At 39.6% G+C, this 13,949-nt stretch overlaps 4 protein-coding genes across 4 annotated transcripts in view; 3 read left to right on the top strand and 1 right to left on the bottom strand.

Annotated features, from left to right (window-relative positions):
• Positions 1-13,949, top strand: part of LOC134749465 (protein VAC14 homolog) — a 429,047-nt gene that overhangs the window by 141,390 nt on the left and 273,708 nt on the right. The window lies entirely within an intron of this gene.
• On the top strand, positions 961-3,831 carry LOC134749472 (juvenile hormone esterase-like). Its single transcript, XM_063684408.1, has 3 exons — positions 961-1,160; positions 2,058-3,331; positions 3,590-3,831. The coding sequence occupies exons 1-3, from the start codon at positions 981-983 to the stop codon at positions 3,756-3,758; spliced, it is 1,623 nt and encodes a 540-aa protein (XP_063540478.1). The 5' UTR covers positions 961-980; the 3' UTR covers positions 3,759-3,831.
• On the top strand, positions 6,477-9,384 carry LOC134749492 (esterase FE4-like). Its single transcript, XM_063684433.1, has 3 exons — positions 6,477-6,651; positions 7,431-8,737; positions 9,194-9,384. The coding sequence occupies exons 1-3, from the start codon at positions 6,487-6,489 to the stop codon at positions 9,360-9,362; spliced, it is 1,641 nt and encodes a 546-aa protein (XP_063540503.1). The 5' UTR covers positions 6,477-6,486; the 3' UTR covers positions 9,363-9,384.
• On the bottom strand, positions 11,004-13,281 carry LOC134749491 (juvenile hormone esterase-like). The gene is made up of 3 exons (XM_063684432.1): positions 13,057-13,281; positions 11,338-12,650; positions 11,004-11,230 (listed from the first exon to the last, which is right to left on the bottom strand). The coding sequence occupies exons 1-3, from the start codon at positions 13,234-13,236 to the stop codon at positions 11,062-11,064; spliced, it is 1,662 nt and encodes a 553-aa protein (XP_063540502.1). The 5' UTR covers positions 13,237-13,281; the 3' UTR covers positions 11,004-11,061.

Below are 13,949 nucleotides of genomic sequence, written 5' to 3'. Positions count from 1 at the left end.
TCTTTGTCTAGCGAGGGCGTGGCATTCACACATCAGGTGTTCTACTGTCTATTCCTCTTCGCCACATATACGACAATCGGTGTTGTCAGCGTGTCCCATCTTGGCCAGGGAACCGTTAAGGGAATGACCCCGTAATGGCCAGGTAACACCCCCGTTATTATTTGGAGTTGTCGTTTGCTATGTTTCCAAATCTTTTTGCTCCAACCAGAGTCTACCAATTGTAAGCTTTGAGTACTTTATAATTCTAGCTAAGTTATTTAAAATATTTAAATGTTTCTTTTATTAATTAATAATTAGCCATATTTGTTTACGTAATTTTTCGGTTGAACTCACCTTTACCTATCACTAAACTACACTATAATGAGTGTTTCATGACGCATGCGATTTTAACCGGTTAGCTACTTACAAGTTAAAAGTCATACCAACAACAAACAGTCCGCGACCAATCGCAGCGACAAACGCACGCGCATCTTATGACAGACTTTCGCGTTACCCAACCAACTTTCGCATTTCGAACACAAACCTGTTTAAACACACTAACCTTATTTACCTCGCGCAGTCGGGTGAAAAACACTGACCAGTGAAACGGGTCAAAACGTTGAAATAAAAAGTAAACAAATAATATTGTGATAAAATAAGTATTTTTAAGTTTTGCCTAACCATGATTGCAGTGATAGAAAAAAATACCGCAAAACGCATTGTGAGATTTGTGAGATTTCCTCCCCAGTTTGATACTGTGATTTTATTTGTTTAGTGCATAGATAGAAGGTAATTAAATGTGAAAAACGATTGTGTCAAACGTTAAGAACATCCCATAGGTGCCCTATAATTACCTGAACTAAAAACTACAATAAAATGTTTTTATAAATAAGAGTTTGGCGTTAAAAGTGCAAAAAAGGCGTTTAGCCGTTAAAACTTCTGCGATACTGAGGACATCCCATAAATTCCCCGTTGCCAACGACTAAAACTATAATAAAATCATGTTAAGCACGAAATGGTTGGTGTTGTGGTCGCTGTGGGCGGCGCAGCTGGCGCGTCAGCCGACGGCGCCGCTGCGCGTGAGCAGCGGGCTGCTGCGCGGGAGCGTCGCGCGTGACGGCTCACATGTAGCATATTTGGGGATCCCTTATGCTACTGTCACGAGAGAGAATAGGTTTAAAGTAAGCATTACATTTCTAGCATTAGTAACGGTACCGAAGATAATCCCGCTACGCGTGATGCCAGCTTACGTTGGCATCACGGAGCTACTATATTTATTCCGGAATGATTCCGGAGTACTACGGCCTAATAGAGTGACCGAAAGAGAAGTAAAACTAGAGGATTGCATCTCGTTTTGGTTAGGCAAAGGAGCAATGATGAAATTAGCCAATAATACCAACGTTAACAATAAGGTAAATTGTGTCAATACTGGAACGAGTGCGAGTGAAACGCAGTCCTCTAGTTTGATTCTCTCTTTTCTCTAGTTTCCTATGATCACCTGTCACCTGTCTTGCTTGCCGATAAGGGTCAATTGATAACAAAAAAAGTAACAATACTATCCAGTTTTATGCCCCGGCTTATGCTAATTTAACCCAGATGGGTTCTAGATAAATCCATGGTTGGCATAAATACCATAATGCTACAGTACAAAGAAGATTAGGTTCAGGTGAGGCTTATGCAAGCCGTGACAAATCTCCGACACTCATGACACCTGGTGTCAAGTAGCGGTACTGATAAATCCACCACTACTTGATGCTAGATGTCGACTACGAAATAACTCGCGTTTTGGTAAGAAAACTGCTGCTGTATGGATACCTCTCTTTCCTTACTTATATTTCTCTATGACCTATACCTTATTAGGTGTGGTAATTTTTTTGTGAACCATGGTCTAAACTAACATTACATTTTCTAAATATAACTATACATCTTAATAATTATTAAGTTGTCTAATTTCACTTACTACCTGGCATGGGTCGAATTTTCTCAAGTAATATGCAATCCCTTAAGGGCTTACGGCGCCCCGTGAAATAACACAATATAACATATTTTCATAAAAATCTGTCTAATTTTATTTCCAGGCCCCTGGTCCCGAGCCAAAATGGGATGGCACCTTTGAAGCGGACAGAGACCATATCCGCTGTCTCCAACGTCTGGACATCAGGACCGACTTCTTCAGCGGCCAGGAAGACTGCCTCACCTTAAACGTCTACACCCCTCTCACCCCCACCCACCTTCTACCTGTCATGGTCTTCATCCATGGCGGAGCCTACATCGAAGGCTCAGGCTCGCGAGCTATCTTTGGACCAAGAAATTTAGTCTCCAGCGGCGTTATTCTCGTCACCATAAACTATAGGCTCAATGTCCAAGGATTCCTTTGCCTAGGCATCAAAGAAGCCCCAGGAAATGCCGGAATAAAAGACCAAGTAGCAGCGTTGAAGTGGATTCAGAGAAACATAAGGGCATTCGGCGGAGATCCTGACAATGTAACTCTGTTTGGAGAAAGCGCTGGGGCATCATCAGTGTCTTATCATTTACTATCTCCAATGTCTAAAGGTATGTTCCACAAGGCCATAATGCAAAGTGGCTCCTCTTTAGCCCCATGGGCATACCAGACATCGCCATTACAAATTGCCGCTTCTTTGGCCAAAGTCATGGGTTATGAATCCGAAAACCCTCATGACCTTTACAATTTTTACTCTAAAAAGACTGACATAGAACTTGTAACACCGAGGATTCCTCGTGAACACGGTGCCAGCATTTTTTCAGAACTCTTAGCTTCGCCTTGCGTTGAGAAGAAAATTGAAGGTGTGGAAGCATTTTTGACGGAGGAACCTTATGAACGGTTATCAAGAGGGGAGTTCACAAAGGTGCCTTTAATGATAGGCACCACTAGCGAAGAAGGATATTTCTTCACTAGCTTCGAGAATAGTACAACCCTATCAAGCATGGATTTCTCAAAAGCGCTGCCAAGCAACTTAAAATTTCCTACAGAAGAGAAACAGCTAGAAGTAGCGTACAGATTTAAAGAAATGTACATGGGCAATGAAGCAGTATCTAAGCTAACTTTAGAAAAGTTGTCCAAGTTTTACGGGGAGCCATTCTTCGTGTACCCTATCCTAAAAGAGACTGAACTAATATTGAACAAGACAAATCAACCTGTGTTTAGTTTCGTATTTGACTACGCAGGTTGGAAGAACGTTCCCAAGGCGTGGGCAGGATTTGGAACAGCTTCTGGGGCTACTCATGGGGATGAGCTCTTCTATTTATTTGAACAGCTCTTGATACCGAATATGTTTGAGTGGAGAATGATGGAGAAAATGTCCACTATGTGGACAAACTTCGCCAAGTTTGGGTATGTATTTTATTGATGGCATTTCTACCTATCCGTTAGCAGTTTAAATGTTATTGGAACAGGTTTAGAAGTATCTCCGTTTTTGATTACGATTTCGCGTTTTTTGTTTTATTTTATCTGCTCTCAGTGTTTGTAAATAATTTAAAAAATGAGACTAGACAATAATCGGCCTATTATCGGTACCTTTCTAGTATTAGGATCATGGATACGGACGATAATATTGTGAGTCTTGTGATTGTCTCATCTGGATTGTTTCAGAGACCCAACCCCAGAAACATTGCAGCTGTTGTCATTAAAATGGCCGCCGACCAACCTCTCATCTCCCGAAGCCTTCGTAATAGACAAGGAACTTTCTACTCGCCCGCTGTGGTCAAGTAGCTCGCTCAAGTACTGGAACGAAGTCTACACTAAATATAGATCACATTGATGGGATTTGTTGCGAACTTCACAGTTGAAAGACGTCCACTTTTGATAACAGGGGGACTGAGGATAACACCAACCGGTCGTGCGCTGCCATTTCATGTAAATAAGGAGTCTAATGATGGCTGTCTGCGATCGTCGTCAGATATATTTTTAATCGTTTAGGAAGCAAAAGAATGAATCGCCTAATTCTAAGAAAATCACTGTCGTCCATGGACACATGCAACACCAGAGTACTGTAAGTTGCCGGCCTTTAAGACGGGAGTACGCTCTTTTCTTGAAGGTTGTATCGGTCCGGAAATACCGTAGGCAACATATTTGGTTAGATCATCATCCAGAAGTTGGAAGACATTTGACTTGACAGAAGAGTTTTTTGCGGAGACATGTTATCACATTGTGAATTCCAGAAGACAGAATGAATAAAAATCTAATTTAATCTAATCAGAAACTTTAAGCAAAATGTGACTGTCCGCGTGGAAGTGCTAGTCTTTAATTAATAGTAATATTACCTAATTTGTTACCAAGTATACTCGTAGTTACATATTAAGCCAAATACTGATTGTTGAATATATGTTTGCATGTTTTGCGACAAGAATGTTAAGCATGACGTCATAGTCAAAGACAAAGAGCAAAAACTTGATCTCTCAGTCACCTTTAGGTAGTATCGTCATTTGAACGACCTTCTCTAGCAATTATCTGAGAGGTAAAAAAAGGTGTGTATTTATTTTTATACTACGTCGGTGGCAAACAAGCATACGGCCCGCCTGATGTTAAGCAGCCTCCGTAGCCTATGTACGTCTGCAACTCCAGATGAGCTACATGCGCGTTGCCGACCCTAACACGCCGCACCCTCGTTGAGCTCTGGCAACCTTACTCACCAGCAGGAAACATCAAACAACACCATGAGTAGGGTCTAGTGTTATTTGGCTGCGGTTTTCTGTAAGGTGGAGGTACTTCCCCAGTTGGGTTCTGCTCTAGATCTGGAATAACATCCGCTGTCCTGTGAATTTACCTAATTGTGTTTCTCCTTGAACAAGATAGATAAGTAGGTATTTCGTTTTCTGTGTCTACGTTAATACGCCGTATATAGACATTTAAAAAACGTTTTCATTATTTCGTCGGATTAAAATAAAATAAACTGTCGATAAGTCTAAGACAAAATCGCGCCTGGCACAACTCATAAAAATCAGATGACGGTGTACGGCTGCTTAATAGTGTATTATTAATTATTAATGGTGTTATTCATAAACGCGCTGCAGGCCTGAATTAGTCATTTCATTACTTAATCTGTCATTTTGACTCAAAATTTGTAAGAAAGGGATAAAACATCAATTAACTAGTTGGGGCTTGTTAAGTTTTATAAATAAGGGGGTTAAAGTTGACGTTTCACAATTTAACTATACCATGAAATAAAACTATGAAAACGGATTATATCGCGTATGTTGAATATATTATTATAATACATCCCGACGTTTGGAACCCTTTACAGCGTTCGTGGTCAACGGGTGACTGAGGAAAAACTACAATACCACATTTAACTCCCACAAAATGGTGCCGTATAGCGCCATCTAACTCTAAGTACAGTCAACTGCAATAATATTTTTACTCTTCGAAGGCCGCAGAAATATTTGACACGCTCTTATGACTACAAATAAGATCGTGTCAGATATTTTTGCGGCCTTCGTTAAGTAACATATTATTACAGGTGAACAACTCTTTTGGCATGTCATGGCTGTCATCGAATTGACGTATTGTCAACTAATGTCTACCTAGTTACTTAATTAATCCTTAATCATGATTGAGCAAGAAAAGCAGATAACATGCAATCGCAAAACTCGTAAATTAAAATTAACTGTCATTACTACCACCACAGAGTTAATTTTCCATTGCAGCACATCAACGCTGTTTAAGTGTATTTTTATACACAAAACGTAGACGATTCGACTGATTCAGTTTGTGTTACTACACGGCGAGAACACAACGTTTGGTTAATTGTTTTACTAAAGTAAGAATATGTTGAATTTAAAACGTAAAAATAGGTAGTTAATTTCGATCGAAATTAAATCGTATGTTTTGGGCAGCTGGAATTAGAAAACAAAACGCGTCATGATTATTCGTTGTGAATTTTAAATCAAATTGGATAAATACTATGTGATGTCAGGAAAAACAGGACAAGAATTAGGTGAGTTGTATAAAAACTATTCTGGATGTTTAATAAAAATGAGTAAACATTTGCTTCACTAAACATTATAAAAAACATAAAAGCACTTTATTGCATCGCTGTAAATATAAAGGTTTCCCTTAATAATTAAATATAAAGGTGTCGCTCCGGTGTATGAGCGTGACATCGTATATAGCGATATCCCGCTCGCTCACCGGAGGGACATGTGATCTCCCAACCGATGTGAACCGCCTACTAGGTTGCTAGGCGAGCCAGGTGCTCAAAATAAACGGACCATACTTTATTTACCTTTATTATTAAAAAAATAGAGTTTGTGTAAGTATGTTTGCTGCTAAGTGTACCTACCTACCTGCTACTAAGAGTTTATGTTTTACAAAGATCATCATCTCGCTTGCTTTGAGATAGAACGCCAAGGTCCTATATTTTTCAAATTGTCTGCCTTTTTCTACTAACAAAACTGGTTTTCCGGACTATACAATAGCTACATTACAAATACTCTTTAATGCAAACCTCAAATATATATCTCAGTTATATACCTTTTAGTTTTATATCGATGCCTATAAGCAAGTGGCTGTCATGGGCCCGCAGCGCGCAGCAGCTGACGGCGCCGGTGCGCGTGCGCAGCGGAATCGTGCGCGGGAGCGTGGCTAAGGATGGCACGCATCTGCGCTTCCTCGGCATACCTTATGCTACTGTCACGCCGGAGAACAGGTTTCAGGCTAGTATTTAACTATAGGAATACAAGGGTGCGTCCAATTTTTGTAAATGGGACGCAAATCCATAGTTCCACGCCATTCGCGAACGCTAAAATGCATTATTTGCAAGATTTATACACATTTTTTAACATTTCTTAAGAATATAAGTTCATCAACATCAATTTGTGAAAGAAACACAATATTAATACCAAATAACACTCTTTATTGTCCCATAATAACCTACAACTAGACAGGGTGGAATAAAGTACTATATTTAATCAGTGATTGATTCTCTTATTAAATGCAACATACAAGCAACCTCAACTTATTATAACATAATCTACACAGTTACTTTATTATTAATAATTGAAATTGATATGCAAGGCGAAAAGACGACATTAGCTAATTAATACCTATAATGAGGGTAATCAATACTTAATCTGAATCTGACACTTCTGTACAACTCGACGGCTGGTTAGCGAAAGAGGGCTCCGTTGACCGCGTCAGGGTATTTATTGACGATGATGTGACGTCACCGGAACTGGTCTTGACGCCGAGCGCTCGAACTGGCTGTGTTGCTGCTTGAATAAAACTCGGCGACTACATTTGTTACTTAATTTTCCTAGTATTGTGGTTTTCGGATAAGCTTCATAATTTTTTACTCAAGCACTCGATTTTATAACAACAAGACAGGAAAATAATTCTGAAAAGGGAAAACTCAGTGAGAGCTCGTATTTAGCAAAACTCTTTTCACCTTAAACTTGAAATAAATGTGTTAATAATTTTGGTCAACTTATTTTAGGCTCCGGGACCTGAACCATCCTGGGACGGCGTATATGACGCTCTTGACGGTAAAATCATCTGCCAACAATGTCCTGTTCTCCCCACTGGGGGCCTGCCAGGGCGACCCATAGGACAAGAAGACTGCCTTAAAATAAATGTATTCACTCCTGTACCTCCGGCAGAGAAGCTACCTGTCATGGTCTTTATACACGGGGGAGGTTTCATTGAGGGATCGGGGTTGCCACTAGTTTATGGCCCAAATTATCTAGTTCCAAAAGGAGTGATTTTAGTAACTTTTAACTACAGATTAAACGTGCCAGGCTACTTGAATCTAGGGATAAAAGAGGCGCCAGGGAATGCTGGGATGAAAGACCAAGTCGCAGCTTTAAGATGGGTTCAGAAAAATATCAGTTATTTTGGCGGGGACCAAGATAATGTTACGATTTTTGGAGAGAGTGCTGGCGGCGCATCGGTATCGTACCACTTACTGTCCCCAATGTCAAGAGGACTCTTCCAAAAAGCTATAACACAAAGTGGATCATCCTTATGCCCTTGGGCGATTCAAAGTAACCCAGAATATAATGCTCATTTAGTTGCAAAAGCTTTTGGATGTGATACGAAAGACCCTTACGAATTATTTAACTTTTTCAATATGAAACCTGTAAAGGAACTACTTACGGCAAAACTTCCTAAAGATGAACGAACGCTGTTGTTCTCTAATTTTATTTACGCGCCTAGTGTAGAAAGGCAGTTCGATAATGTTGAACCGTTTTTAACAGAAGAACCTTATCAGTTATTGTCAAATGGAGAATATACGAAAGTTCCTATGATTATTGGAACGACGGATGAAGAAGGATACTTCTTTATCGCCACAGAAAAACATTTCTCATCAAAAATCACCGGCGAAATCGAGCATTCATTACCAAGTAACCTTAAATTTCCAACAGAGGCAGAAGAGCAACAAATTGCAAAAGAAATAAGAAAAATGTATATGTGTGATGAAGCTATAACAAATAAGAAATCCTCTACACTGAAGCTTTCTAAATTTTACGGAGATCCATTCATGACATATCCGTCATTGGCTGAGACAGAGCTAATACTGAAGTCAACCGACAGACCGATATACAATTACTGCTTCAAATACAGCGGTTGGAGGAACATGGGCAAGGTGTATGGAGGACTACACTTCCTCTCTCAGCCTGGAGCGACGCACACTGATGAACTGTTTTACTTGTTCCATCAGCCCTTCTTGACCTGGTTAGCAAAGATTGACAGAAAGATGATAGATAAAATGACGACTCTGTGGACTAATTTTGCGAAACATGGGTGAGTTTTTAAACATGTAATTATCGAGTAAACTTCCATTATGCTTCCGTGATGTTTTAGTCATGAATACAGAATTTAGGCTATGCTCCCGGGACTGCATTTATATGGCGAGTCCCGGGAAATTCTGGTTTCTGAACTGATTTTGTATAGAAAACCAATCCCGGAACAGACACTAATACAGGTTGCCAGCAATAGTTAGTATGTTATCGAAAACTTACGATTGACCTAAATTCCTGAGTTGAAAATATATTGTTGTATCAAACCGACACTTAAATTTGAATCAGCGACCGTTGTACCTGTCAGCCAAAATTCTCTAAATGTTGTCCATAGCCTTATCTGAACTTATGCCAAAAAAAAATTTCATGTCGCATTACATGTGCCCATAACATAATTTCTATATTAATTCCTTGTAAAAACAGATGACAACATCAAAACCGTTTGTCTTTCCTGTTCCAGAGACCCTACTCCATCGACTTCCGAGCTGGTGCCGCAGCGATGGCTCCCCACGGACCCCGCAGACCCTCGGAGCTTCGTCCTGGATCGGGAGCATGCCACCGTTCCCTTGTGGTTCAAGGACTCACTGAAATATTGGAGAGATTTATATGTGAAGTATAGGAAGACATAAACGTGGGCAAATATGAAGTTTACAAATAAGATTGAAGGAGGAATGAAAAGGAGGAAGGAAGGTAGGAATAGCAACTACCCTGAAAGTAAGTTCCAAATGATTTTGACATGTAATAAAAATCTCTGTTCAAACAAAATGACTATTGCTTTAACAAACCCCCAGATTTTTTACATTTTTGTTTTCTCTTTCTTGCTGTAGGTAGTTGTAGGTAGGTACTGTCCCAGTCCCTTATTGTAATGGTTGTTAGAATTAGACCAAGCTAAGTTGGCAGCGATTTTGATAGCCCAGACGAAGCAAGTGTTATTTTAAACGTCAAACATATCTATTTAAATAATACTTGCCACGTCTGGGCTATCAAAATCGCTGCCCATTCAGCTTGGCTTAACTATACGGCTGCTACCGCTGTTATGCGTGATAGTCGTGATGTCTACCCGAAGTGACAAATGTCGTCAATTGCTTCATAGGTATGCAATGCATGCTGATGAACAAAAGTCAGATAATAAGTAGGTAACTTTTAAGAAATACCCATTGGCTTGATATTAATCTCGAACTTATAATGGAACATAAGTAAAAATGCATAGTAACTGAAATATCAGCTTGACTACACTACACGTCGTTGTTTCCCAATACAAGGTAACCACTCTTCAGTTTTTGAGACAACATCTATAGGTATACTTAGCTGATTTTTGGTGATTTTGGGTATGTTCCATGATAAAAGGTACTCAATGCTACAACGAATACATACGATACGAGTAAGCACCTCGCAAAGTAAAAACACCCGATATTGAAAATCAGTTGGCTATTTTGTCTTTTGTCGCAAATATGCCACACTAGGTAGTAGCTACATATTTGCAGCGTTTGGGGTCCTGGGGCCGTGGGGACCTAGCGCGCGTCGCCTCTATGAGGAGCTGGCAAAGCGCCTCATAGAGGCTTCTGGTGACCAGAGGGCTGGCCAATATTTTGCCCAGCGGATTAGCATTGCTATCCAGCGGGGCAATGCGGCCAGCCTTCTGGGCACCCTACCGAGCGAATTCGACATTTACCAATTTTTTAATTTATAAGTTTTTTAACTTTTAAGTGTTTGTGTTAATAAATAAATAATTTTGTCTATTTTATTTTCCAGCAGACGGGACAAGTGGATAGAAGCGATTATCTATAGTCCACATGATAAACTCCATTGGTGACAGTCATATAAGATAATGGTTTCATTGATTGACTGATTAAACTATTCATGTTCCTGGTTAAATAATATAACTTTAATATAATGAATAATGCTGAATAATGTGTTGCGACAAGTAAAGCTATTATTATACCTAATACTCCTTATAGCCGTATTGCCATCTTGCTTTTGTTGCCTTCCTAAATGTTAAGCTACAGGCGTATTATCTTTGGCTTATCTGTTCAATTGATTTTAAATCCGATAGTCACGTTTTCACACAAAATGTTTTTAAAATTCCAGTTCCTAAAATTAGCTTTCTAGCGGTAAGGTATGTCTGAAACCTGAAACTAACGGTGATATTAAAATCTCATTGTAAAGCAGTGTTTTTTTTTTCTCCATACTCACAGTAGCCCAGCCCTTGTGAGCCAATCTTTTTGCCAAACGGTAATCTAAATAATTTGATATCGACAGTTTCTCCACATTAAAGGTAACATCAAAGTAAATCTAATTTTTATTATCATCTAAGAACCGAGATCACAATCATTTCCTCCTATATTTGTAGTACAAGTCCCTCCAGTATATGAGCGAGTCTTTGAACCACAGAGGGACGGTGGAGTGTTCTCGATCTAGTACAAAGGCCCGAGGGTCTGTGGCCGTCGAGGGAAGCCAGCGCTGCGGCACGAGCTCTGAGGTGACAGGGGTTGGATCGCTGGAACAGAAATCACCCTGGTTAATCTTCTTATCTTGCTTCCCAAGGAGTAGCCAAAAATATGTTTTAACCACAGTTTGATAAAACGGTGGATGCTTATTACTTACCCGTACTTTGCAAAATTAGTCCACAAAGTCGTCATTTTTTCTATCATCTCCTTGTCAAACCACGCCAGCCATGACATGAAGGGCTGATGAAACAAATAGAACAGGTCATCTGCATGTGTCGCTCCCGACTCTGACAGAAAATCTCTTCCAGCAAAGGCTTTGCCCACGTTCCTCCAGCCACTGTACTTGAAACAGTAGTTGTAGATAGGCTTATCACTTGACTGAAGCAATAACTCAGTTTCAGCCAAAGACGGGTAAATTAGGAATGGATCTCCGTAATATCCTGAGAGTTTTACAGTTGCTGAAGGCGATTTTGACAAAGGCTCATCACCCATGTACAATTTTCTAATCTCTCCAGCAACACGATTTTTCTCTGCCTCTGATGGAAATTCAACATTATTAGGCAATGCAAGTTTAAAATCGAGGATAGATTTAGTTACTACAGCATCATCTGCACCTATGAAGAAATAACCTTCTTCATTTGTTGATCCTATAATTAATGGTACTTTGGTATAATTACCCTTCGTCAATAATTGGTATGGTTCTTCCGACATAAAAGCTTCAACTCCGTCAATTTTTTTTTCAATACTAGGGGCATACATAAGTGTGGAAAATATTGTTTGTCTTAAATCTTTTGGAAACTTTATACCAACTAGATCAGGTAACGGCAGATTGTTCAAAATCTTGTACAGCTCATTTGGGTCTTTCGTATCGTAACCCAAACTTTTTGCTATTCGGTGAGTATTATGAACTGGGTTCGCTTGGAAAGCCCACGGACATAGAGAAGAGCCGCTCTGGGTGATGGCTTTGTGGAAAAGTCCCTTGGACATTGGAGACAGCAAGTGGTAAGACACCGAGGCGCCGCCAGCACTCTCGCCGAAAATCGTGACATTATCTGGATCTCCTCCAAAAACTTTAATATTCTTCTGAACCCACCTGAGGGCTGCCACTTGGTCTTTCATTCCAGCGTTACCAGGAGCCTCTTTTATTCCTAGATTGAGAAATCCTGGTAGGTTTAGCCTGTAATTGAACGTCACCAATATAACTCCTTTAGGCACTAAGTAGTTTGGTCCGTAAAATAAGGGAATACCTGAACCTTCTATGAAAGCTCCGCCGTGTATAAAAACCATGACAGGCAACATGGAATCTAAAGAGAACGTAGGTGTGTAGACGTTTAACCTTAGGCAGTCTTCTTGACCCACAGATTTATCTATAATCTCTCCTGTAAAAGGATTCTTTTGACATTGAAGACACATTACATTGTCTTCAATAGCTTCGTATGTGCCATTCCAAATTGGTTCTGGACCTGGTGCCTGAAATATAATGAAAAACATGTACGTATTTTGCGCAGAAATAAGAAAGAAATCAAGTTAAATATGTTAAATTTTCTACAATCTATATTATTAGTAGACTAGAAATATGAAGACCAGAACGACTGAATTGCACCTTTTCTGATAAGAGAATATGTATAACTTCAAAACATGATAGATACAGAAATGTGGTAGCAATATGTACAAACAATTAACAATATAATGTTAGTATGTCTCACGATAGTTTAAATTCGAGTTACAGGTTACGTATTATCTAATAAGCAATCTGATTCAAAGACATGTTGGCCGTGGGTCACAAGCTCAGCATGTGCTAGACTTGTGTAGACGTACAGTTTGTCCTTTTTTGAGGGTCTGACGAGGTACTAGTTGAGTTTAAGAATGAACGAACCTGAAACTTACTGTCTCCTGGTAGAGTGGCATACGGTATGCCGATATACGCGTCATGAGAGCCGTCTTGCGCGACGCTCCCGCGCAGCATCCCGCTGCTCACGCGCAGCGGCGCCGTCGGCTGCCGCGCCAGCCGCGCCGCCCATAGCGACCACAGCACTAGCCACTTCGTGCTCAACATGGGTTATCAGAGTGGCACCATCTGTTGAGATTATGGTGTGATCTTTCTCAGGATGTACAAATCGTCGAATGCAGCGCCGCCCAAAGCGACTACAGCACGAGCTCACGCGCATTGGTGGCAAATTTATACTTCAAAATAAACTATATAAATTGATACACTAGGTACTATGGTTTGGCTGTTTCACGTTGACACCTAAAGAAAATTAAATCACAAAACAGTCATGTTTTTAATCTGACAGATTTCAATAATTTAAGGAGAATTTGCGAAGAAAAGTTAGGGATAAAATTTGATTGTATTTAAGTTTAATAAGACAAGTATATATTGACAAACTTGTCAACTAGTTATAGTAGTAGTAGTAAATCACTTTATTGTACAAAAAAAATGGTAACATATGTTATATTAATTGTAAGAAATTAATAGGCTTATTTTTTTATTGGAGGCACTAAATAAAATGCATATATAAAAAAACTAACCTCTGCTTATGAATACTTACATCAATTCTGTTCCAATATAAACAAAAATAAAATCACAGAATGAACATAGTAACGTAATGGTGATTAAATAACAACTGATGATCAGTCGAACGGGTTTTGGTTGATATGACGTGTGATAACAACATTAACAACGCAGTTTGAAATTTGGTCGAGCTAATAACTAATGTAAATGTACTGTACTTTCAACAACGTTGTGTAATCGTATTATTTTGATATGTT

Source organism: Cydia strobilella, chromosome 18 (assembly GCF_947568885.1).
Source record: "Cydia strobilella chromosome 18, ilCydStro3.1, whole genome shotgun sequence".
NCBI classification, from domain to species: domain Eukaryota; kingdom Metazoa; phylum Arthropoda; class Insecta; order Lepidoptera; family Tortricidae; genus Cydia; species Cydia strobilella.
Note: the sequence above shows the minus strand (reverse complement) of the source record. Positions and strands in the feature narration are given on the sequence as shown.

Bases quoted from the DNA above. Each gene is read 5' to 3' on its own strand.
- LOC134749492 (XM_063684433.1), top strand. From the start codon at position 6,487: ATGCCTATAAGCAAGTGGCTGTCATGGGCCCGCAGCGCGCAGCAGCTG. The intron at 6,652-7,430 runs GCTAGTATTTAA...AACTTATTTTAG, and splicing joins CGCCGGAGAACAGGTTTCAG to GCTCCGGGACCTGAACCATC. The intron at 8,738-9,193 runs GTGAGTTTTTAA...TTCCTGTTCCAG, and splicing joins ACTAATTTTGCGAAACATGG to AGACCCTACTCCATCGACTT.
- LOC134749491 (XM_063684432.1), bottom strand. From the start codon at position 13,236: ATGTTGAGCACGAAGTGGCTAGTGCTGTGGTCGCTATGGGCGGCGCGG. The intron at 12,651-13,056 runs GTTCGTTCATTC...ATTATATTTCAG, and splicing joins CAGGAGACAGTAAGTTTCAG to GCACCAGGTCCAGAACCAAT. The intron at 11,231-11,337 runs GTAAGTAATAAG...TTTCTGTTCCAG, and splicing joins ACTAATTTTGCAAAGTACGG to CGATCCAACCCCTGTCACCT.
- LOC134749472 (XM_063684408.1), top strand. From the start codon at position 981: ATGTTAAGCACGAAATGGTTGGTGTTGTGGTCGCTGTGGGCGGCGCAG. The intron at 1,161-2,057 runs GTAAGCATTACA...TTTTATTTCCAG, and splicing joins CGAGAGAGAATAGGTTTAAA to GCCCCTGGTCCCGAGCCAAA. The intron at 3,332-3,589 runs GTATGTATTTTA...GGATTGTTTCAG, and splicing joins ACAAACTTCGCCAAGTTTGG to AGACCCAACCCCAGAAACAT.